The sequence below is a fragment of the Danio rerio genome, chromosome 9 (genome assembly GCF_049306965.1).
Source record: "Danio rerio strain Tuebingen ecotype United States chromosome 9, GRCz12tu, whole genome shotgun sequence".
In the NCBI taxonomy this organism is placed as follows: Eukaryota; Metazoa; Chordata; class Actinopteri; order Cypriniformes; family Danionidae; genus Danio; species Danio rerio.
In genome coordinates, this window is record NC_133184.1 from 54,470,001 (window position 1) to 54,493,114 (window position 23,114).

Genomic DNA, 23,114 nt, shown 5'->3' on the forward strand with positions numbered 1-23,114 from the left:
ATTATTACACCTATAACTCAAAACAACACTGTCCGATAATAAAAACACTACAGGAGGTGCCTCCCAGAGGATCTGATGAAAAAACAGGTGAAACTAGTCTAGAACGTTTTTGTTGAAACAGCTAACAACAAGAAGGTCACTGGTTCGAGCCTTAGCTGGGTCAGTTGGCGTTTCTGTATGGAGTATGCATCTTCTCCCCATGTTCACGTGGGTTTTCTCCGGGTGCTCTGGTTTCCCCTATAGTCCAAACACATGCGGTACAGGTGAATTGGGTAAGCTAAAACTGTCCATAGTGTATGAGTGTGAATGAGAGTGTATGGGTGTTTCCCAGTGATAGGTTGCAGGTGGAAGGGGATCCGCTAAAACATATGCTGGATAAGTTGGCGGTTCATTTCTCTGTGGCGACCCCAGATTAATAAAGGGACTAAGCCGAAAAGAAAATGAATGAATGAATGAAACAACTAAAACATTCAACCCAGGCTCAGAGCGGATGTTTCTGGAGACGGCGAATTATACCCGGAGGTACGTATTGCCGCACTTTTTTTAAGCGAACGATACGGGGCGGTGCGACGCCGTTCCCTTTCGCGCTTGCTGGCTGGCCGCTTACCTCCGTGTGGAGGGCTTTTTCGATGCAACTAGTTTGTCCGGTTAGCTCGTCGTGTACGCCGGCAGACTTAAGACCCAGAGAGGAGCTGAACATGACGACGACCGGGTTCAAGTCCGGGGAAGAGCAGTTCCAGAAATCAGATAAGACAAAAACAGAATCCAAAAAATAAAGCAATAAGTTCATTACAGGGTGAGAATGTGGTAAAATCCGAAAACATGATAAAAATCAGACAAGGGCTTATCTTTTTCTGGACAGCTTCTTTTTTTTGTGGGGGTGGGTAAATCGGTAAAACTGCTTGGGTTTAGGGAAGGAGGAGGAGGGTGTGTCGGCCGATTGGCCGGTCGCTCAGTCAATCATTTAACCAGTTCGATGGACGGTCGTTCGACAGCGGCCTCTTGTGAGTTTACGCGAGAATGGCGGCCACAAGAGACGTTTGAGATGCGAAAAAGCGTGCACAGCGGCCTCTCGCGGATTCGCAAAAACACAAACTGCAAAAATACGTAACTCCCGGGACGTATTTCACGGTCTCCAGAAACGTCTGCTGTTCTCAGAATGAGCCTGGTTAAAAACATAAGTTAAACTTCATTCATTCATTTTCTTGTCGGCTTAGTCCCTTTATCAATTTGGGGTCGCCACAGCGGAATGAACCGCCAACTTATCCAGCAAGTTTTTACGCAGAGGATGCCCATCCAGCCGCAACCCATCTCTGGGAAACATCCACACACACTATGGCCAATTTAGTTTCTTTAATTACCCTATACCGCATGTGTTTGGACTGTAGGGAAAACCGGAGCACACCCACACGAAGGCTGGGAGAACATGCAAACTCCACACAGAAACGCCAACTGAGCCGAGGATTGAACCAGCGCCCTTGCTGTGAGGCGACAGCACTACCTACTGCGCCACTGCTTCGCTCATTAGTTAAACTCATTATACCTAAACATAAAATAGTCCTGCAAAAGAAAATAATAAATACAAATATTCCTGCACTCAAATTAATTTTTTTAGATTCCATTTTGGGTAAATTATTCGCCATTAATGATTGAGTAAATTTTTTAAATACAATTTTGGGTTTGTCTATTTAATCATTAATTTATTAATTTTCCTTTGGCTTAGTCCCTTATTTATCAGCGGTTGCCACAGTGGAATGAACTATTCATGCATACGTTTTACACAGCGGATGCCCTTCCAACTGCAACCCAGTACTGGGAAACACCCATGCACACTTACATTCACACACACATACTTATACACTACAGCCAATTTAGCTTATTCAATTCCCCTATACCGCATGTATTTGCACTGTGGGGGAAACCGGAGCACCCGGAGGAAACCCATGCCAACACAGGGAGAACATACAAACTCCACACAGAAATGCCAATTGGCCCAGCTGGGGCTCGAACCAGAGATCTTCTTGATGTGAGGCAACAGTGCTAACCACTGAGGCATGCTGCCTTATTTAAATATATTTATCATTAATAATTGATCATTTACTCACCCCCCTGGGAATGTTGTTCCAAAGCTGCTCGACTTTCTGTGAATACAATAGAAGCTGATCTGGTTCTGATTGATATTTGTATTTTGACCTCATTATTCCTTTAAATATACAGCATGAAGTCCGCATTAGTTTCACAGAACTGCTCCCTATACATTATGCAGTGAAAGAGTCACTTTGTATGAATGCCGTCCTTTAGTTCAGTCTTATTTTTCCGTTTGAAATTCATTCAGTGTCCAAGAGGAAGATGAATTATTTGTTCTGAAATTGTCAATTCGCACACTTCTTCATCTTTCATTATGCATGAACTGTCAACTGCAGCTCCTAAACACAGAGATAAAACACTGAAAAATAAACAGGCTAGAAAAGGTGCAGATAAAAACAGAACTTTATATAAAAACACATTTATACAGGAGCAAACAAAAGCAAAACTTACTTTAATGACTGCATATTAGGTAGTAACATTTCCAATGCCTATAAACTAGATTATAATAATTCATAGTAAACACTGTAATGGATACTCACAAATACAAGAAAACCTTGATTTTATAGAGCAAAGAAAACGTTCATGCAGTCATCTTAGTGTGCAGGATCTTTATGTGGAAATCAGTCAACAAAATAATGAATGAATCTCGAAACAAAGTCAAAATACACTCATCGGCCACTTTATTAGGTACACCTTACTATTACCGGGTTGGACCCTCTTTTGCCTTCAGAACTGCCTTAATCCTTCGTGGCATAGATTCAACAAGATACTGGAAATATTCCTCAGAGATTTTGGTCCACGATATTGGCTTAATAGCATCACACAGTTGCTGCAGATTTGCATTAACGAACAGTTAGACAGGTGTACCTAATAAAGTGGCCGGGGAGTGTATGTTCTATTTCTAAAGTTTTCTATTTTATTTTATCACTTATTTTATTCCATATTTATTTTTTTCCTATTGATGATCTTATTTTTAAAGTCACAGCTGGTTGTATGTGCATTCCACTGCGTACTGTACTGTGTATATGACTAATAAAAATTTACTTTGAATGTCCCCACCATTCACAAAAATGTGTGTGTGTGTGTGTAGGGTGAGCTGTTGAGTCCGTGTCGCTGCAGCGGGTCGGTCCGCAGCACTCATCAGCCGTGTCTCATTAAGTGGATCAGTGAAAGAGGCTCGTGGACCTGTGAACTCTGCTACTACAAGTATCAAGTGATCGCCATCAGCACCAAGAACCCACTGCAGGTAAAACACCTCATCATCTTCACTCAACTATTCAAAGCAGTGTTCAAGACTGTTAGTGTTATGAACAATGTAAAATGTGATAAAATTATTTGCACGATTCTTTGATGAATAGTAATATAACTTTGTTTATAACTTTGTCAATGTCTTTAGAGCTAATTGTGACTAATTTAAAGTATTCTTGCTAAAAAACAAATTAATACAATTAAATATAAAAAATGTTTTGAACAGCTGTGTACTTAAAAATGCTAAAGAACAATATATATACACATATAAGAATATTTACAGTTGAAGTCAGAATTATTAGCCCGCTTTGAATTTTGTTTTTTTTTTTATAAATATTTCCCAAATGATGTTTAACTGAGCAAAGAAATTTTATGTCTGATAATATTTTTTCTTCTGGAGAAAGTCTTATTTGTTTTATTTCGGCTAGAATAAAAGCTGTTTTTAATTTTTTAAAACCTATTTTAAGGTCAATATTATTAGCCCCTTTAAGCTGCATTTTTTATCGATAGTCTACAGAACAAATAATCATTATTCTGTACAATAATTTGCATAATTAATTACCCTAATCTGCCCAGTTAAACTAATTAACCTAGTTAAGCCTTTAAATGTCACTTTAAGCTGTATAGACGTGTCTTGAAAAATATCTAGTCAAATATTATTTACTGTCATCATGGCAGATAAAAGAAATCAGTTATTAGAAATGAGCTATTAAAACTATTATTATTAGAAATGTGTTAGAAATCTGATCTCGTTAAACAGAAATTGGAGAAAAAAATAAACAGGGGGCTAATAACTCAGTGGGGGCTAATAATTCTGACTTCAACTGTAAATACATACAGTGCTCAGCGTAAATGAGTACACCTTTTTTGAAAATCAATCTTTTTATTCCTTTTTCAGTAACTATATATATATATATATATATATATATATATATATATATATATATATATATATAAAATTATTTTTATTTTTATTTTTTGCTGCATTTTAACAAGGCAGCCAGTTATATTTATTAAAATAAGAGGTTGACTATCAAACATCTTTAGAAATTGTATATTTTTGTGTTTGTCTTGATTTTTCCTATTTGTTAAAATGTTATTTAATATTTTTCTTCAACATATTTTGGGTGTACTAATATTTGGACTGTGATTGAAACTTCAGGTATTTTGTTAGACTAGTTCAAGATTTGTCTTTGGTAATCTAATGTACAGTGTATGCACAAATATATTAATGCTAAGCATCATATAGAAAATATGAATTTTAAAGAAAGATCTACACTCTCAGAAAAAAAAGGTACAAGGTGGTACTAATGATGTTTCTTAAGGAACAGTTTTGTACCTTTGTAAAAGTTGTACCTTATATGGTACAGAAAAGACCTCTTATGATACTGTTCTGTACCTTTTATGGTACAATAGAAATGAAGGTAGACAGTTGTTTTCATTAAAAAAGTACTTAACTGTTGGACAACTCCATTACAATATTTATGAAAATAAATATTACTGGAAAGGCAAGTTGATTTTATGAATCATTTCCATATTAAAACATACATCATCATTTAAGAAACTCATAAACATTAATTATTAAGTTCTATAGAACAAAATAACTGGTAAAACCAAGCTATAGGTATTGTAAACTAAACATTTAAGCACTTTTAATAAACATTTGATAAGTTTCTGATGAATAGATTTTCATTATTGATATCCACTATGAATGTGCTTTCCACTACACACGTGAGCTGGCAAAAGTCCTGCATATGCAAAGTGTTAATGCAGACATTTTACTATAGTAAAACTAATCAAACATTGTGCATATCTCATTACAATACTGTTGATTATATTTCTATTTGAAAATGAAGTAAATCAAATGAACTTTTAATTTATTACAAAGGTATTGTGTAAAAACTGGAGGAAAAATGTGAATGTAGGGGAATGTAATGCTGTAACATTTGTGTGAAAAGTGTGAAATGTTTAGAAAGAAATAGATCTTTTGATCTGTATTAAAGTATTTTTTATTCTTTATTGTAAATGGAAAAGCTGCATTTACACACAAACAAACTTAAAACAAATCATTGTTTATAAATGTATTTGATGTTTTATTTTTACTGAAAATAAATTGATGCATTTTGGATATACAGTAGCAAAATGCCTTTAAACAGTTCTTGAAGGAACACATTTGACACTGTTAAGGTAAAAAGTGTCTTGTCTCTGTGGTGGTGCCTTCATGATCAGATTTGTATCTTTGATGAGGGTACATCGGCAGGTTTTAAAAGCCAAAGGTACATTTTGGTCTCTCATGGTATAAATCATGTCCTTAAAGGTACAAACTGCAACAGATACAGACTGGTAGAACTGCAACAGAACTACAACTGCTACAGATGTGTTTCTTTGTCTTTCTTTGTCTCAAAAAGTGTCAGGGTTTCAGGAAGGATGAGGGAGCGAGGACTCAAGTGCAAATGCAGGATAATTGATAATAGAAATAAAATAAAAGAACAACAAAAACCACCCCGAGGGGGAAAAACATAACTTTAACACTAACAAACTTGACACAACAAGAACAAGGCAAGACTGGAGCAGGAACACGGGGAGTGTAGACAACGAACTGGCACAGGACTCAAAACATGAGGGGATTTTAAAGCAAAAGTAAATCGACACAAACAGGTGAACATGACAAACTAATAATGAGTTAACAAGGAGGGTGGGACTAGACAATAGACGGGAGAGCGCATGACACAGAGAGACAACACAAGCAATGCGCTCACATAACACAGGACAAGAACATGCGGCCAATGAGAGAACTCATTAACCGCATGTTCACGACAAGACAAACACAACACTGAAGCACACGACAAAAGCACGTGACCACAATGTAAACACCAAGCCATGTGCTTTGATGAGAGACGCAAGACACGAGCACACGATGAATGAAAACACTCACCGTGCGCTCACACACGCAGCGTGCATGCTTCATCCCAGCGCCGACTAAAACCAACAAGACTGAGACGCGGGGAATGAAACACCACGCTGCTGACAGACGAAAACACAAACACGAGTACAAGAGCGCACGCGTCTGAGGGACTGCATCAAGCAGGAGCGCGCACACTCTGCGTACACCCACGACGGCGCGCGCGCACACAGAGACAGAAACAGGACCAGACATGGGTAGTGTCCGAGCTCTGCCACTAAAACAAGAATTTACAAGACCAGAGTGGCAAAACCCTGACATAAAGAGGTGCTTCCCCAATGACAAGGGTTTGTACCTTCTTTGGTACAACATTGTACCATTTTTTTCTGAGAGTGTATGAGAGAGTTGTACTTATTTATACTCAGCACTGATGCATTAACAAACATAACAAATCTCCAAATTTGTACCTATTTACAGTAGTACATAAATTAGAATCAATCTGACTCATTAGACCAGTTAAGGTTTTTACAGAAGTGTTTTAAAACTCAAAATGATTTAGTTTATTAGAATCATTTGAATGTTAAAATATTGGAATACAAATAAAAAACGATATTACTAATACTACTAATACATCCCTTCTTAGACTTTACAGACCTGAAACTTGCCTATAGCACTTATTCATTGTTGCTCTTAGTTGTGTAAATTGCTTCCTTGTCCTCATTTGTAAGTCGCTTTGGATAAAAGCGTCTGCTAAATGACTAAATGTAAATGTAATGTAAATGATATTGGGGGAAAAAAATGACATTTTGATGAATTGTATTTCTGCAATATACAGTTGAAGTCAGAATTATTCGTCCTCCTGTGAATTTATTTTCTTTTTTAAATATTTCCCAAATGATGTTTAGCAGATTTAGGAAGTTTTCACAGTATTTCCTATAATATTTTTTCTTCTGGAGAAATTCTTGTTTGTTTTATTTTGGCTGAAATAAAAGCAGATTTTCATTAAAAAAAAAAAAACTTTTTACAGTCAAAATTATTAGCCCCCTTAAACAATATTTATTATTTATTTAATAATTTATTTTTATTGTTATTATTATTATTATCATTATTAATTACCCCAACTTGCCTAATTAACCTAGTTAAGCCTTTAAATGTCACTTTAAGCTGAATATTTTGAAAAACATCTAGTCAAATATTATGTGCTGTCATCATGACAAAGATAAAATAAATCAGTTATTAAAAATGAGTTATTAAAACTATTATGATTTAGAAATGTGTTGAAAAAGTCTTCTTTCAGTTAAACAAAAATGGGGATATACAGGACGGCTAATAATTCAGGAGGGCTAATAATTCTGACTTCAACTGCATATATAAATAAAATAATATTAATAATAATAATTATAATGTTAAATTATGCAGTCATTCCTTTGTGTCTGTGTGGTTTTAAATAACAGTATATACATGACATGTGAAATACATTGTGTTATCCAATAGTATCTGAATGCAGCCTTGATGATGCAAGCTGAGATTGCCTATCTCAGAGATGCAATGTCAGACACAATGCACTCAATGGAGCTAGTGACATCACTGGGTTAGGGGTGGGGTTAGGTGAGCGCATTAAAAAGCATTGCATGCAGCTCAGATTGCATCTGCACCAAGTCTGCATCCAGACCCCTCTCGTATAATCTGCTGTTTTAGAACATGCAGAATAATGGACCCTTTTCACATTTCCGGGGTTTCTCGGCTGCAGAAGTCGTCATTATTAGGTAATCTTAGAGCGCAGTGAAAGGGAGAGTATAACAAATACTTTTATTACAATCATATTTGCTGAAATAATAAAAGAAAAACTCCAGGATGGTGTTAAGACTTTCAAAAGAAGGAAAACAAATACTTTGAGACTGATAACGGCAGCCGGAAGAGAGAATAATGTCAGATTTACTTTCCTGCTTCCTTAGACGCTGCATTAGAGACACCTCACACAAGCGGTGAAAAGTTTATTGTAATTTGATGCAAATATGATATAATACATATATAAATACATATAAATATTTATACTTTTAATTAAAAACTTCCAAACTGATGCTGATGACTGTTAAACATGTCTTGTGAAAAGGGTCCATAATGGAATACTGTTATGTAAACAAGCAAGAGTGTCTGTGTGTGTGTTTTGATGAAGTGGCAGGCGATTTCGCTCACAGTCATAGAGAAGGTCCAGATAGCGGCGGCGATCCTTGGTTCCCTGTTCCTGATCGCCAGCATCTCGTGGCTGGTTTGGTCGTCTCTCAGTCCTTCAGCCAAGTGGCAGCGGCAGGACCTGCTCTTCCAGATCTGCTACGGCATGTACGGCTTCATGGACGTCGTCTGCATCGGTATGGGCACTTCTGCATGGTGTCAAAGATCATGTTTTGATGGCAGATGAAGTTTGACATCCTACTTAGATAATTAAAAACAATTATTTAACCTTTGTGTGCTGTTGGGGGTGTTTTCATGCACTCTGGGGTGATGTTGAGGCTTAATTTGGCCACAACTTTCTCTGGGTTTCAGCTAATGGAATGATTTTTGTTGACAAATCTAATGTTGACAAATATTTAGGGAAAACTCTTCGGAAATTTCACTAATACGCTCTGGCCAAATTGACTACACTTTCGTTGTGTTGGTGGCTGTTTTTACCCAATTGACTTTTAGGTCCCACTTTATATTAAGTGTCCTTAACTACTATGTACTTACATCAAAAAATAAAATACAATGTACTTACTGTGTTTATAATGTATTTGAGAACACTTGTGGTGCTCTTGAGTTGGGATAGAGGTTGGGTTATAGACAGGTTTGGTGGCATGGGTAGGTTTAAGGGTGGGTTAAGGTGTAAGGGATGGTCAACAGTGTATTTACAAATGTAATTACAAAAGTTAGTTACAGATGTAATTACATACATGTATTTAATCAAGCATAAGTACTAAGGGTGTCACGATCCTCCAAATCCTCGATTCGATTACATTTTCGATTCTAAAGGCACGATTCGCATGACCAATTAATTATTTGTAGCCTACCGTTTAAACTACCTGACCTGCATGGTCTTTGTTTTACCCATAAACAAATCATACAGTAAATGAATAAAGGTAAGTTACACACATAATTACCACCTGTCAATCACTTTTTCTGCGGGACTCGTGAATTGGCAGTGATCTGTGTCGTTATAATGGCGTCGGTAAAAAAGATGCACAACCAACAGGAACCAGCCAACAGTATCTGAGGTGTTCGATAAAATGACTAAGTACTTGTGTGAAAGTAAAAGATGGAAGCAGTCTGCTGACCCACTGACTGCCTTGACCCGCTGTCTCGAGCGCATGGCAATGTGTGTGCGTCTGTGTCTGTGTGTGAATGAGTGTGTGTGGTCACGTGATGTGCGTTTTCAGCGGTAGTGAGGAAGGAGGGCTGCTCAGAAATGCTACACGCCAGTGTGGATGTGGATCGTTGTCGTTCTAAAATGCCATTTAAAAACAAAGACAGTGTAAATACCGTAATACGTATATAGCAGAGCTAGCAAACTGTGTTTTTTTTGTCGACAACACGAACGTTGTCAACATAACTCACTGGAAATCCAAAATGCTTACACACCGGCGACTTCATTGAAAGAGGAGAGGGTTTAAGCTCTGTCGACGGGTCTCCTGCTTCTGCTGTTTAACAAGCACTTCAACAAGCCTGTTTTTTTCCCGCTTGGCAAGCCAAGCTGACGTGACATGGGGGCGTGGCAGCATCGACGATTCTATTTTTTGATTCGATAATCGAAATTGAGCATAAATTTCAATCGATTTCGATTAAAAATCGAAATCGTGACACCCTTAATAAGTACACAGTAAATACATGTATTTACACAATAAGTACATTGTAACAAACTATTAATTCCTGTGTAAGTACATATTAGTTAAGGCCAACTAATATAAAGTCGGACCGACTTCGATTATAATCACATTTTTAGATTGCAAAGCCATATAATTATGCATCCTTGTTTGTTGCTGGTTTTTCCTGTAGGGAAGAGGTATCACAATCACCAGCGATCTAAAACACCATAGATCGCTGGAAAACACTCACAGGCGCTAAGGGACTACAAATCCGCCACTTCATGGAATACAACTCCATACATGCACTCCGCTCACACACACATGTTCCTGATCCTGACTGATTGCACACACACCACCGGAGGACTGTCAAGGACCGATTACACACTCTATTAACACTCACTCTAGTCGCTGGCTGCGTCCGAAACCGCATACTTACGTGATATATAGTACACTAAAATCAGTATGTTAGCCGTGTAGTATATCTGAATTCATAGAATTCGAAAATCAGTAATGCGAAAAGTAGCTAGCTGACTTACTACTACCGGCGAGATTCTGAAGAGCACGCTGCGCTATCCCATGATGGCCGGCGAAAGAATTCATGAATAGGATATAATCGACGCAACTGACGCAGGTAGGTTACGTGACCAAGACAAAATGGCGGATGTAGTATGTCCGAATTCCATTCATACTTTTCACATTCACACTGTATAGACCGTATTTTTTTAAACGGCTGAGTAGTACGTTTAAATTTAAATGCAGTACCTACTGAGTAGTAGGCGGTTTTGGATGCAGCCGCTGAGTTTTGTAATCTGTGACATTACGACGCGTTTCTTTTGTCTTGTTTTGCCGTGTTTTGATCCTCGCCTTGTTTATTTATCTGTCTGCTGCCTGCCTTCCGACCTCTCGCCTGTTACTTTGACTACTTCCTGGGGCCCCAAGCGGCCGGTTATCTTGCTTATTGGTTAAATCCGCCCCTGAGTACAGGTGTATTGAATAAGCTACGTTGGCCGTAGTGTATGAGTGTGAATGCAAGAGTGTGTGGGTGTTTCCCAGTGTTGGGTTGCAGCTAGAAGGGCATCACCTGTGTAAAACACATGCAGGATAAGTTGGCGGGTCATTCCGTTATGGCAACCCCAGATTAATAAAGGGACTAAGCTGAAGGAAAATGAATGAATGAATGCATTTTATTTTTAATGCGCTTTTCTCAAACTCAGAGCGCTAAATAAAACAGTTTATATTTGTAACTAATTTAAATGGCAACTTTTTTCAAATATATTTCTTGCCAATAAATTAATTGGGGAAAAAATAATAACAAGTACGAAGCAAGCATTGAAAGAGTTATCAAAGTCAAAGTCAGCTTTATTGTCAATTCAACCACATGTACAGGACATATAGAGAATCGAAATTACGTTACTCTCAGACCCGAGGTGCCCAACATATGATGTTAATTCAAAAAGTAGAGTTTTAAGAAAGAATTTACAATAAATACAATTATACATAAAATGTAATCTGAATATATACCTACATTTTGTCTAAATATGTACATAAAATGTGATCTAAAGAATAAAAAAAGAAAGAAAAATTTGTAATCAATACAATACAACACATTAAGGGCATATGGCAATGAGTGCAAACCAGAGTTGTGCAGATAGAATCGTAAAAAGTGCAAAAAGTCTTGTAAACATGAGAATTATGATAAAATTATGATTATTTTTGTACCTCTGAGATATTACAGTCTGCCATCTGCAAACAGAAAAACGTAATGAAATAATCCCAGTTATGAACTGGCCTTGACAGTACAGTACATATCCGTCGATTCCTAAGTTTAAATGCAGTATATTCAGCCAGGGATTAATGCAGTTCAGCTTTTGATTCACCACGAGGACGTTCTGGGTTTCAAAAGTTGAGCATGTTTGCTTAGTCAAATTAATACATGCATATGAAAAGATCAAAGATTACTTAAATATGAGTGCAGTCCGTATATGTGTTTAGAATGAAAGCAGAAAACCTTGACAAAAAACTAAACATACCTCAGATCATCTTCTGTGATTGACAATGAATCAGTGACCATGAGCTGAACGCAGCCAGATTCACATCTAAATGAAGAAAAAGATTATGCATCAGTATTAATATTAACTTGTTAATATTACTGCCTCATGTTTCAGTGATTTAGATGGATGAAAGCATCACTAACATGAATCTGTGTGTGATAAATTCACATTCTCACAGATTTAATGAACAAAGTCACACACACACACACACACACACACACACACACACACACACATACACACACACACACACACACACACACACACACACACACAAGTTGATATTTATACAGTTTTATGAGATATTTACAGTAGTAAATGTATAATGGAACATGGTCTTTACTTAATATAATAATGACTTGTTCGCTATTTCAAAAAACAACCCAAACAAGTTCAGCTTAAAGCACACGCAGAGAAAAAAGAGAGTCTCAAATAAAGAGGATCTGGGCCAGACTCTGCCGTCTGCCTCTATTAACATCACCTCCAATGCAAACTCTGATAAAAGCAGACAGAAATCAGAGGGAAACTGCAGGAGTTTAGATTAGAGACTCTTCAGACAGAACCACTAGATCAGATTATTAGTGTGTATGTGTGTGTGTGCACAGTAGTCGCATAACAGAGTCTGCAATGTTGAGTTGAGATAAATTTTAATGAAGAATAAGTGGTAGCACTTTCTAATAACTACACACTATAAATCATTTATTAAGCATTAGCAAATAGTGAACTCATTATCTGTTAAGCATTAACTCTACATTAATAAACGTTACTAAGCAGTTTATAACTGCAGCTACAAATGCTCTATTCTTGACTTATAAGCACCTATATAATGTGTTTACTGACTGTATTTTCATACTTAATGATTTATTTTTCATTACTAAATTAAGTATCAAATTATTTACAAACCGTTTTTATTTAAGAGTAGTTGAGGGTTTTTAGGGTCATTCAGAAAAAGTTAGTAAATGATTAATAAACTATTGAAATCAACGTTTATATGTCTTATTATTCAGGCATATAGTAATGGTTACTATATATGTTAATAAATGCTTTATTAACTCAACATTATGCAGTTTTGTGACCTAATCTAAAGTGAGGACTATTCATGCTTTATAAATCCCTTATAAATGACAAATAAAGGCTCAGTTAAATTCTAAACAGGAAGAATGACATTATTCATTCCTATTTATTTAAAGATGTTTAAATGAAACTGTACTTAAAATGAAAAATAAATCTTTGCAAGCTTATCTAAAATAAAATCACTAAATATTGCATCTTATTTTATTGTTTAATTATTATATTGGGTAACACTTTACAATAAGGTTTATTAGTTAATGCATTTACTAACATGAACTAATCATGAACAACACACGTACAGCATTTATCAATCATAATTGAACATTTACTAATGCATTATAAACATTCAAGTCCATGCTTGTTAACATTAGTTAATGCACCATGAGTTAACATGAACTAATAATGAACTACTGTATTTTCATTGACTAATGTTTACTAATATGAATAAATACTGTAGTAAATGTATTGTTCATTGTTTGTTCATGTTAGTAAATGCATTAATTAACATTAACTAATGAACCTTATTGTAAAGTGTGATCCAATTTCTGTACCTACCGTTTGTCTCTCAGAGAAACCATAAAGAGATGTGTATTTGACATTTTTCATTAGCTGTTTTGCAATTATTCTTGCTTTCAATTAGTTTATTTTTTATTTTTATACATGATTCACACCCTTACAAAATTACCCCAGTCAATCTAAATTCAAGATTTTTTCCAAATAGAGCTATTTAAAGGTGCTGTGTCTAAGCTTTTGACTCATCTAAAGCATAAAAACACCATAATATGTTTGCAGATATTTTAAAATTGAACTCTTTGGGGTAAATGCCAGGCGTTACGTTTGGAGAAAAGCAGGCAGCGCTCATCACCAGGCTAATAGCATCCCACTAATAGCATGGTGGGGGCAGCATCATGCTGTGGGGATGTTTTTCAGCAGCAGGAACTGGAAGACTAGTCAGGATAGAGGGAACGATGAATGCAGCAATGTACAGAGACATCCTGAATGAAGACCTGCTTCAGATTGCGCTTGACCTCAGATTGTGGCGACAATTCATCTTCCAGCAGGACAATGACCCGCCAAAATATCAATGGAGTAGCTTCACAACAACTCTGTGATTGTCCTTGAGTGGCCCAGCCAGAGCCCAGACCTCAATCCTATTGAACATTTCTGGAGAGATCTGAAAATAGCTACACAGTTGCTTCCCATCCAACCTGATTGTGGCATCATATTCAAAAAGACTTGATTGCTGCCAAAGGTGCATCAACAAAGTATTTAGCAAAGGATATGAATACTGATGTACATGAGATTTTTCAGCTTTTTTATTTTTAATAAATTCAATCAATTTCAAAAACGCTTTTTCACATGGTCATTATGGGGGATTGTGTGTAGAATGTTGAGGAAATCAATCAATTTAATCCATTTTGGAATAAGGCTGTAATATAAACAAATGTGGAAACAGTGAAGTGCGATGAATACTTTACGCATGCACTGTATATAGAATCTACTAACGCCAGCTATTATTCACTTAAATTGACCCACCAATTTGATTGCGCAAATGTTCTGTTACCACTCTGTTACCACATGGTAACATGCCACATTCATTACTCCGATCTGTTCCAGGAACTCACAAATTACCAATTAAGCACTGCATATTAAACCAATTTAACATTATTAAATGTAGATGCTGAATCACTGACATATGCTCTAATAAAGAGTCACAGTTATGAAGTTCAGTTTCAGACGGTTTATTTTATTTACTAGATCTGAGGTGAACTATCTGCTGCTGCTTTCAGTAGTATGGCAATAAATGTCCTGTAAAATGGCATTCAAACGCACATTATAAGCATTTAACACTTAATAAATCACATGAGGTGTACATGAGGTGAGCATTGTCACTTTATCATCCATTGCTTTTAATTTAAAACTCGCTTCTGTTGGTGTTGTCAATCTGGCAACCTGCGCTTGCATTTGCTTTGATCCATAAATGCAATACCTAGTTCAACCACTGGGTGTCAAACTTACATACTTCACCTTTAAGCCATCTGGTGAAATTGTATTCATGTCAATATATATTGCATAAAAAAAATATCACAAGTCAGATTTTTTATATTGTGCAGTCTTCATACTATGCATCCCTCCTTCTCTCCGCAGCACTAATCGTCCACGAGGGCCCGTCTGTTTTCCGCATCTTCCATCGCTGGCAGGCGGTCAACCAGCAGTGGAAGGTGTTAAACTATGACAAAAAGCGGGACAGCGAGCAGCAGAAGAGCAGCGAGGAGCAAACGCAGACTCTGGTCCAGCAGAGAGAGAACACTGGATCAAACATCTCTCCATCACTGTCCTCTATTCTAGCGGCTGCCGCTTCTCCAGTGCTGGAAAACACAGCGGACTCACAGGACTCTACAGGAGAATATATGGATGCAGACGGGACCACTTTACCAGATCAACACTGTCCATATAACCTCCTGCAGCTGCTGAGCCACTTACGGCCACACGAGACTCGAACCCTGAGCGGCAACGTTAGCACCAACACCAACTCCAGCAGCAGCAAACCCAGAGAGGTGGTGATGAGAGTTACGACCGTCTGAGAGTGATTACTAGACTTATGAGCACACGCTGGAACTGCAATATATATGACTTTATGAATGATAACGATGATGTTTGTCTGTTTTAAGTGCTCAGGATGAGAATTTAAAGGGCCAGTTCACTCAATTCTGTCATGGTTTACTCGCTCTCGTGGTGTTTTTACGATGTTATGAATCTTTTTCCCCTGTGGAACACACATAGTTATAAATAGAATTGATTGATTAATGTCAGAGTGACACGGTGGCACAGTGGTTAGCACTGTCGCTTCACAGCAAGAAGGTCGCTGGTTCTAGCCTCGGCTGGGTCAGTTGGCGTTCCTGTGTGGAGTTTGCATGTTCTCCCCGTGTTGGCGTGGGTTTCCTCCGGGTGCTCCGGTTTCCCGCACAGTCCAAACACAAGCGCTATAGGGGAATTGGATTGACTAAATTGGCCGTTGTGGATGAGTGTGTATGGGTGTTTTCCAGTACTGGGTTGCAGGTGGAAAGGCATCTGCTGTGTAAAACACATGCTGGATAAGTTGGCGGTTCATTCCGCTGTGGCGAACCCTGATAAATAAGCGACTAAGTCAAAAGAAATGATTAATGTCAAGCTTTAAAAAAGCATGATGTTATTATAAAGTTATATTATTATAAAAGTAGTATTTTATTTTGTATTTGGATTAAAACTACAGAACAAACGTTATTCAGCATTATTTTTGATTTCCTCCGGGTGCTCCAGTTTCCCCCACAGTCGAAACACATGCGCTATTGGTGAATTGGGTGAGCTAAATTGTCCATAGTGTATGTGTGTGAATGAGTGTATGGGTGTTTTCCAGTACTGGGTTGCAGGTGGAAGCGCATCCGCTGCATAAAACATGGATAAGTTGGCAGTTCATTTGGTTGTGGCGAGCCCTGATTAATAAAGGGACTAAGCCGAAAGAAAATGATTTAATGAAAATTGAAACAATACATTTTATTTTATTAATAATATTTAGATTTTTTTGATACAAAATTTAGATTTTTTTTTAAATAATAATTTAGCCTTTAAAAAGTGTTTTCAATTTTGCTTTAATATTTTCTGCCTTTTTTACTTATTAATTTACTTTTGATACAAATTTATTCAATTAACATTTATTCTGGTAATATAGTGTGTGTGTGTGTATGCATACACACGCACACGTATATATGAGCAATATCACACGAGTAGCAGTGTGATTTGGCTGTATATCGGCACTGGTGGGAGGCATGCGTTAGCTCGAGGCCACAGACCGTGTGATACACCAGTGATGATATACAGCCACATCGCACTGCTACGAGTGTGATATTGCGTTTATACTACAGTTCCACGGCATAAGCGTGTAAGACAAAAGAAATCAATAAAATCATGTATATAAAAAAGAAAATCAAGAACGGAGAGTCTCAAAAATCCTTTTGTAAGAGGAACTACTTTCTTTGACCAATTATTCACATCTGCAGCTGACGCCAGAACAGAAGAAACCGTTGCTAATTCACCAACATCACTTTAGAGCTAGTGTTTGAATGATTCTCTAGCGTAATATCTAAAGTGAAGACAAAACAGCTGATTTTGCTCACATTTTAAGATTATAAAGCTAAATAGCATGAATTGCCCTCTGTCTACAGAGATTTCCCAGTATTTCTCTGTTGCAATCAGGAGATCACAATTATTAACTCTGAAAAAGCCAAAGCAAAGACTAGTAGATTACTATGGTATAAATACAGCAATACAACATACAAAAAAGAGAAATCGACTTAGAATGTCACTAACCTGTTTTATGATGATTTGTTCAGCTGTAGTTAGAAATTTTTCGCCGAGTTTTCTTCCCTAAGGACTTATTATGTAGTCTCTGTCTCCATCTTGTGGCGGAACGTCAACGATCTTTGCTCTGCTCAGTATGACAGGCTAATGGCTGCCAACGCACTGAATTTCCGAAGTTATAAATATTTTAAAATATGCACTATCCTTATAAATAAACTACAAAGCTGCAATCTAAACAACTACATTCTCACCTAAAAAGGCTCAAAACTACACTGTTCAACAGCTGCAATAATTGTCAAACTGTAGTGAGTCTATTAATATGATGAATTCATCTGCTGTCACTCTTTGTGGGTGGAGTAATACAGGGTGAATAGGGTAAAGAGGCTGTACGAGTGCTGTTATTACGGGAAAATCGCACAGCTATCAGTCAATCAGATTCGAGAACCACAGAACTGTTGTTTAAATATATACACACACACACATAAATATATATATATATATATATATATATATATATATATATATATATATATATATATATATATATATATATACATACATATACAAACACACACACACACACACATACATATATATATATATATATATATATATACATACATATACAAACACACACACACACACACATACATATATATTTATATATATATATATATATATATATATATATATATATATATATATATATATATATATAAATAAACACCATAAATATTTGGAGGGAGCGTAAATAATTTTTTGGTTTTGAGTGAACCGTTCCTTTAAAATACCCTCCGAAACAAAACAACGACATGCACTATCCTCTGAAGAGACTGATGGTGCATTTGTGAACTGAAGAGTATGTTTACAGTAAAGTTATGAGTGTTACTGAAGCGTGTCAATCAGCCCATGACCCTCACACTGTCCAGAAACCGAGTGACAGCTGTCAATCATCATGCCAGACATGTCACCAGGACAGAAGAAAAGCACAAGCGTCTTTCCCAAACTCTCGCTTCTCTCTGTTCTCTCACGCTTGCTGGTTCTGCATGTTGTCATAGATCATAATGTGAGGACATAAAGTCAACATGAAATCACAATCAGCCCTATTTATTTTCCTAACATGTGTGGACGAATCATCCGTGCACTTTATTCGAAATAAAACAGATGTTTGTCTTTGCTGTCATTCATCAAATTGTGATCAATTGCTCTGTCTTTGAAATAATAACTCTTATTTTCCAGCTTCTGATTTTTGTGTGAGACTCAGTTTGTACAATGCAATCATCAAATCTAGCTCAGCAGATTTTTATTCATGATCCAGTTATGGAAATACATCAAAGTTTAGAAATAAAATAAGAGTTTCATGTTGGCTTTAGCTGTAGTTTGAAATGTACGCTGAGAAAATATTGTTTTCCTCCTCTTAGGACTTATTATGCAGTCTCTGTCGCCATCTTGTGGCAGAACGTCAACCGTCTTTGCTCTGCTCAGTATGACAGGCTGATGACCGCCAACGTGCTGAATCAGAAATGATGAATATTTAAAACAGGCACTATCCTTATAAATAAACTGCATAGCTGCAATCTAAATCAGGGGTTTATCAACTGTGGGGCACGCCAGCACCTATTAAGGGGGGCGCGAGACATTGAGGGGTGCACTCGAGTAAATTATGATGACGATTTTTAAGTGTTCACTATGAGTCTGATTAATATTAGCTCCACAGCTAACTATCAGGTACCTGTAGAGATTATGCATTCCAGTAAAACATATACAAATAAAATGTTGCGGGTGTTTTTTTAAAATAATGACGGTGAATGAAAGTCAAACCGGTGAGCCGTCTGACAAAAAAAGTGCTCTTCTGAATGAAATCAGCAGGATGCCCTTCTGGATCTTTCACTTACTTTGAAGTCACTACTGGCTACGCTAACATGGACATATGGGGCCTCATGTATCAATGCTGCGTACGCACAAAAAGTTTGCGTACGCCAGGTTTCACGCTCACGTTTAGATTTACTTACGATGAAATGAATGTGGGAATGTGCGTTGGTCTGCACAAACTTCATGTCTGGCGTACTTGTGTGTGTTTGTTTTCTTTCCATTGGCGACTCCTAGAGGCAACTGTGTTAAATTGCACACTACAAAGTATCGCACAAACACATGTGAAAAACATTTCTATTAATTTAAAATTGATAAAATGTGTTAATTGACATATATGTGTGTTATATATATATATAGAGGGTATTTCTGAAATACTCAGACAAGCCTGTCTGGCTCTAACAACCATGTCATGCTCAAAGTCACTTAAATCCCCTTTCTTCCCCCATTCTGATGCTCGCTTTGAACAGCAGAAGATTGTCTTGACCATGTCTACATGCCTAAATGCATTAAGTTGCAGCCATGTGATTGGCTGATTAGAATTTTGTATTAACAAGCAGCTGGACAGGTGTACCTAATAAAGTGGCAGGTGAGTATTTATTGCATGACCAAAAATGTATTGATTATTGTGACAGGCCTAAGCAGAACAAATTCGATTTTATTCTCATTTTCTCTGAGGAGAGCAAACTATTTTTTAATTAATGAAGAAAAGCTAAGATGAAACATTACAGACCTGATTTAAAGAGCCACTATTTTACATTTTAAAAGGTCATCTTTTGGTTTTAGGGGTCTCCAACGACAGGCTGATATGCGTCTAGGTCAAAACACACTTTCATTGTCTTATAATCTGCATTTGTTTTTACCTAATTATCCCAACGACTCCATTTGCATCGTTCAGCAATTCATTTGTTCCCAAACCCCTCCTTAGCGCGAAGCTAATCTGCGCTGATTGGTCCGATGACCCAGTCTGTTGTTATTGGTCGAAAGAAAAGACCACCACGGCTATGAAATAGCAGCCAGAAAGTATATGAGAGCCCAATGCAGGAATGCAATAAAGCAATGCAGTTAAACAACAGCATCTTAAGCCTGGTTTATACTTCTGCGTCAAGTGACCGGCGCAACTCACGGCGCAGGCAACGCGCGTGGCTGGGCATTTATACTTCTGCGCGCTGTCTCCGTTGGTCTGCATTAACACTTCCGAAACGCTAGTGGGCAGTGAGGTGTAAATGTTCCTCTGTGTCGAGTTTCTTCGCTTCTGTTTTGCTATTCTGAACACTTCCTGGATGTACAAGTGACTCAAACTCGCTCATTTTGAGGCAGGAACCGGCGGACGTGCAACAACTTTAACCATGAGGTAAACAAAGAACAAAACTTTCCATCCGGAGCTCCTTCATGGGACTCCACACTTGTAAACAATCGCTCGCGCCATTCGCGCGGCTCTCGGTCCCGCCCAGACTCGTCGGCGCTAGCAAGCCGACCAATCACAGAGCTTGCGCTACGCGTTGTTGCGACGTGTAGTTACAATTTTTGAGAGGTGCACGTCAGTGACGGCGACGGCCACGGCGATGGGCTATGCGTCAGCGCCGTAGCATACGCCGGTGTTTGACGCAGAAGTATAAATCAGCCTTTACTCTACTCTTAAACCTAACCCCAAGTAATAACAACGACACACATTCAGTATTAATCCACACAGTGGCAAACAACTGAACTATTTTGAAAATTGGCTGCACCGCGCGTGTGTAGGAACGGCTGATGGTGGCCAAAGCAAAGGCAAACAGCAGAGGATCGCCAGCTCAGAAACCCATTTAAATTGGTAAAGGAAGAAGCAGGCGTCACGTTTTTAACATGGTTTTGGATGCGATATGTGAACAGCCCCATACAGATTTAACCTGAGAGATACAGTACAAGCACTGATCTATAATAGATATGTGATTACAAGCCACCCGGAGCGATCACAAGTTATAACACACAATTAAACACATATTTTGCTACACAAAACAAGGCAACAATTTTAATGACATGTTATGATCAGGAGGAAGAAAAAACTGGTCCATATGAACAGTAAAAGTTACTGACCAAGTCCCTGTCAAAGTCTGACAAAGTCCTCTAGTCTCTGCTGCTCCTTCAAAAGCAAATTGCCAGCGAATCCCGCGTTGCAGCGTAGGTTATGGTATCAAAAATCAGAAAATGACAGGAGCACTAGGTTGGCAATACTGTGGTGTTATTGTGAAAATTAACTTGAACCCTTTATTCACCACAGCCAGGACTGGAGCGTCCATAGAGGCGACCCAGGCGGCCGCCTAGAGCTGCAGAATGGAGAGAGGGCGTCAGCGACATCTCCTCACTTTCGTCCGCGATAATCTCCCCCACCGCCCTGGTTCTCGCTGTCGTACGCGCAACCACAACCCCGTCTCTCGTTTTCACTTTCAGTTTGAGGGCAGCATGCTCATCTTTTGAGCACCAGTTCAGTTTGCTCCGCCCCTGCCCACAGCCGAATCTGTCAGTGATCGTCATCTTCGCACCATGATCAGTCCCGTGATCCCCCGCTCTACCGTGAGTGTGTGGAGGGAAGGCGTGTGCACATTTGTAAGTACATATTTGAAGATGTACCGTATCGATTTCGATGCGATCCAACAAAAGATCCACACCAAACTCGATTTGTTATTAAGTCAAATATTTTACAAAAGAATCAATAGTTTTAAACATGCTGCACTTTTCGATTTAAACCTCAGCGGGATGTGTTCACTTAGAGCTGTTACACACTGCATGGAAGCTTATTTTCAAAAACCCATAATAGCGGCTCTTTAATCCATAAAAGCTTATGCAAGCTAGAAGAAGGACAAAAGATGTAGGAATGTTTTTTTTTTTAGAAAGGATTGTACTAAACATCTCATGATGCATTGAAAAGTTAATTAAGTCACATTGATTTATATAAAGCTTCCTTTTCAAAGCAGCGAAGAGAATATCACATTGTTATTGCTGTGTAAACGAACTATGCAATAATTTCAGCTTTAATCATTTCATTAATTATTAAACTAATTTAATTTGCAGATGACAATGGTGTCATTATTCTGCCTCTGTCAGTGCTGAAAATAGTAAAGCGAATTAAAAAAAATGCATTGAAAAAAAGTGGCGGTGCCTCATAGGCTGGCACAGCAAGAAGACGCTGATTCCTCCGGGTGCTCCGGTTTCCCCCACAGTCCAAACACATGCACTATAGGGGAATTAGGTAAGCTAAATTGTAGTGTATGAGTGTGAATGAGAGTGTATGGTTGTTTCCCAGTCTTGGGTTGCAGCTGGAAGGGCATCCGCTGTGTAAAACATGCTGGATAAGTTGGCGGTTCATTCCGCTGTGGCGACCCCTGATTAAAAAAGGGACTAAGCCGAAAAATAATGAATGAATGAACGAATACATTTACATTAATATATACTTGAAAAAATATATTCATTTATTATTAAATTAAAAATACTACTACAGTTAGAGTCAAAATCATCAGCCCTCCTTAGATTTCTATTCAAATGTTTATTAAGTGCAGTTTAAAGGGGAGAAGATTTTTTAACATCTTTAAACTTTGGAAATTAATCATTAAAACTTAATTCTTTTATCTTTGCCATGATGACAGCACACGATATTTGACTAGATATTTTTCAAGAGACTATTATTCAGCTTAAAGTGACATTTAAAGGCTTAACTAGGTTAATTAAGCA

At 37.6% G+C, this 23,114-nt stretch overlaps 1 protein-coding gene across 2 annotated transcripts in view; it reads left to right on the forward strand.

Annotated features, from left to right (window-relative positions):
• Positions 1 to 15,784, forward strand: part of marchf4b (membrane associated ring-CH-type finger 4b) — a 47,170-nt gene extending 31,386 nt beyond the window's left edge. Inside the window, exons 2-5 of one of the 2 annotated variants that reach the window (XR_012384992.1) lie at positions 3,179 to 3,334; positions 8,415 to 8,985; positions 9,045 to 10,263; positions 10,539 to 11,635. Coding sequence is in view for 1 of the 2 variants with exons in the window: in NM_001030165.1 (NP_001025336.1) it covers positions 3,179 to 3,334; positions 8,415 to 8,607; positions 15,348 to 15,784 (786 nt within the window). In the remaining variant the exon portion in view is untranslated. Of the gene's footprint in view, positions 1 to 3,178; positions 3,335 to 8,414; positions 8,986 to 9,044; positions 10,264 to 10,538; positions 11,636 to 15,347 lie in introns of those variants that run through there. The other variant, NM_001030165.1, reaches the window with a different exon arrangement.
• Positions 15,785 to 23,114: the final 7,330 nt, after the last annotated feature.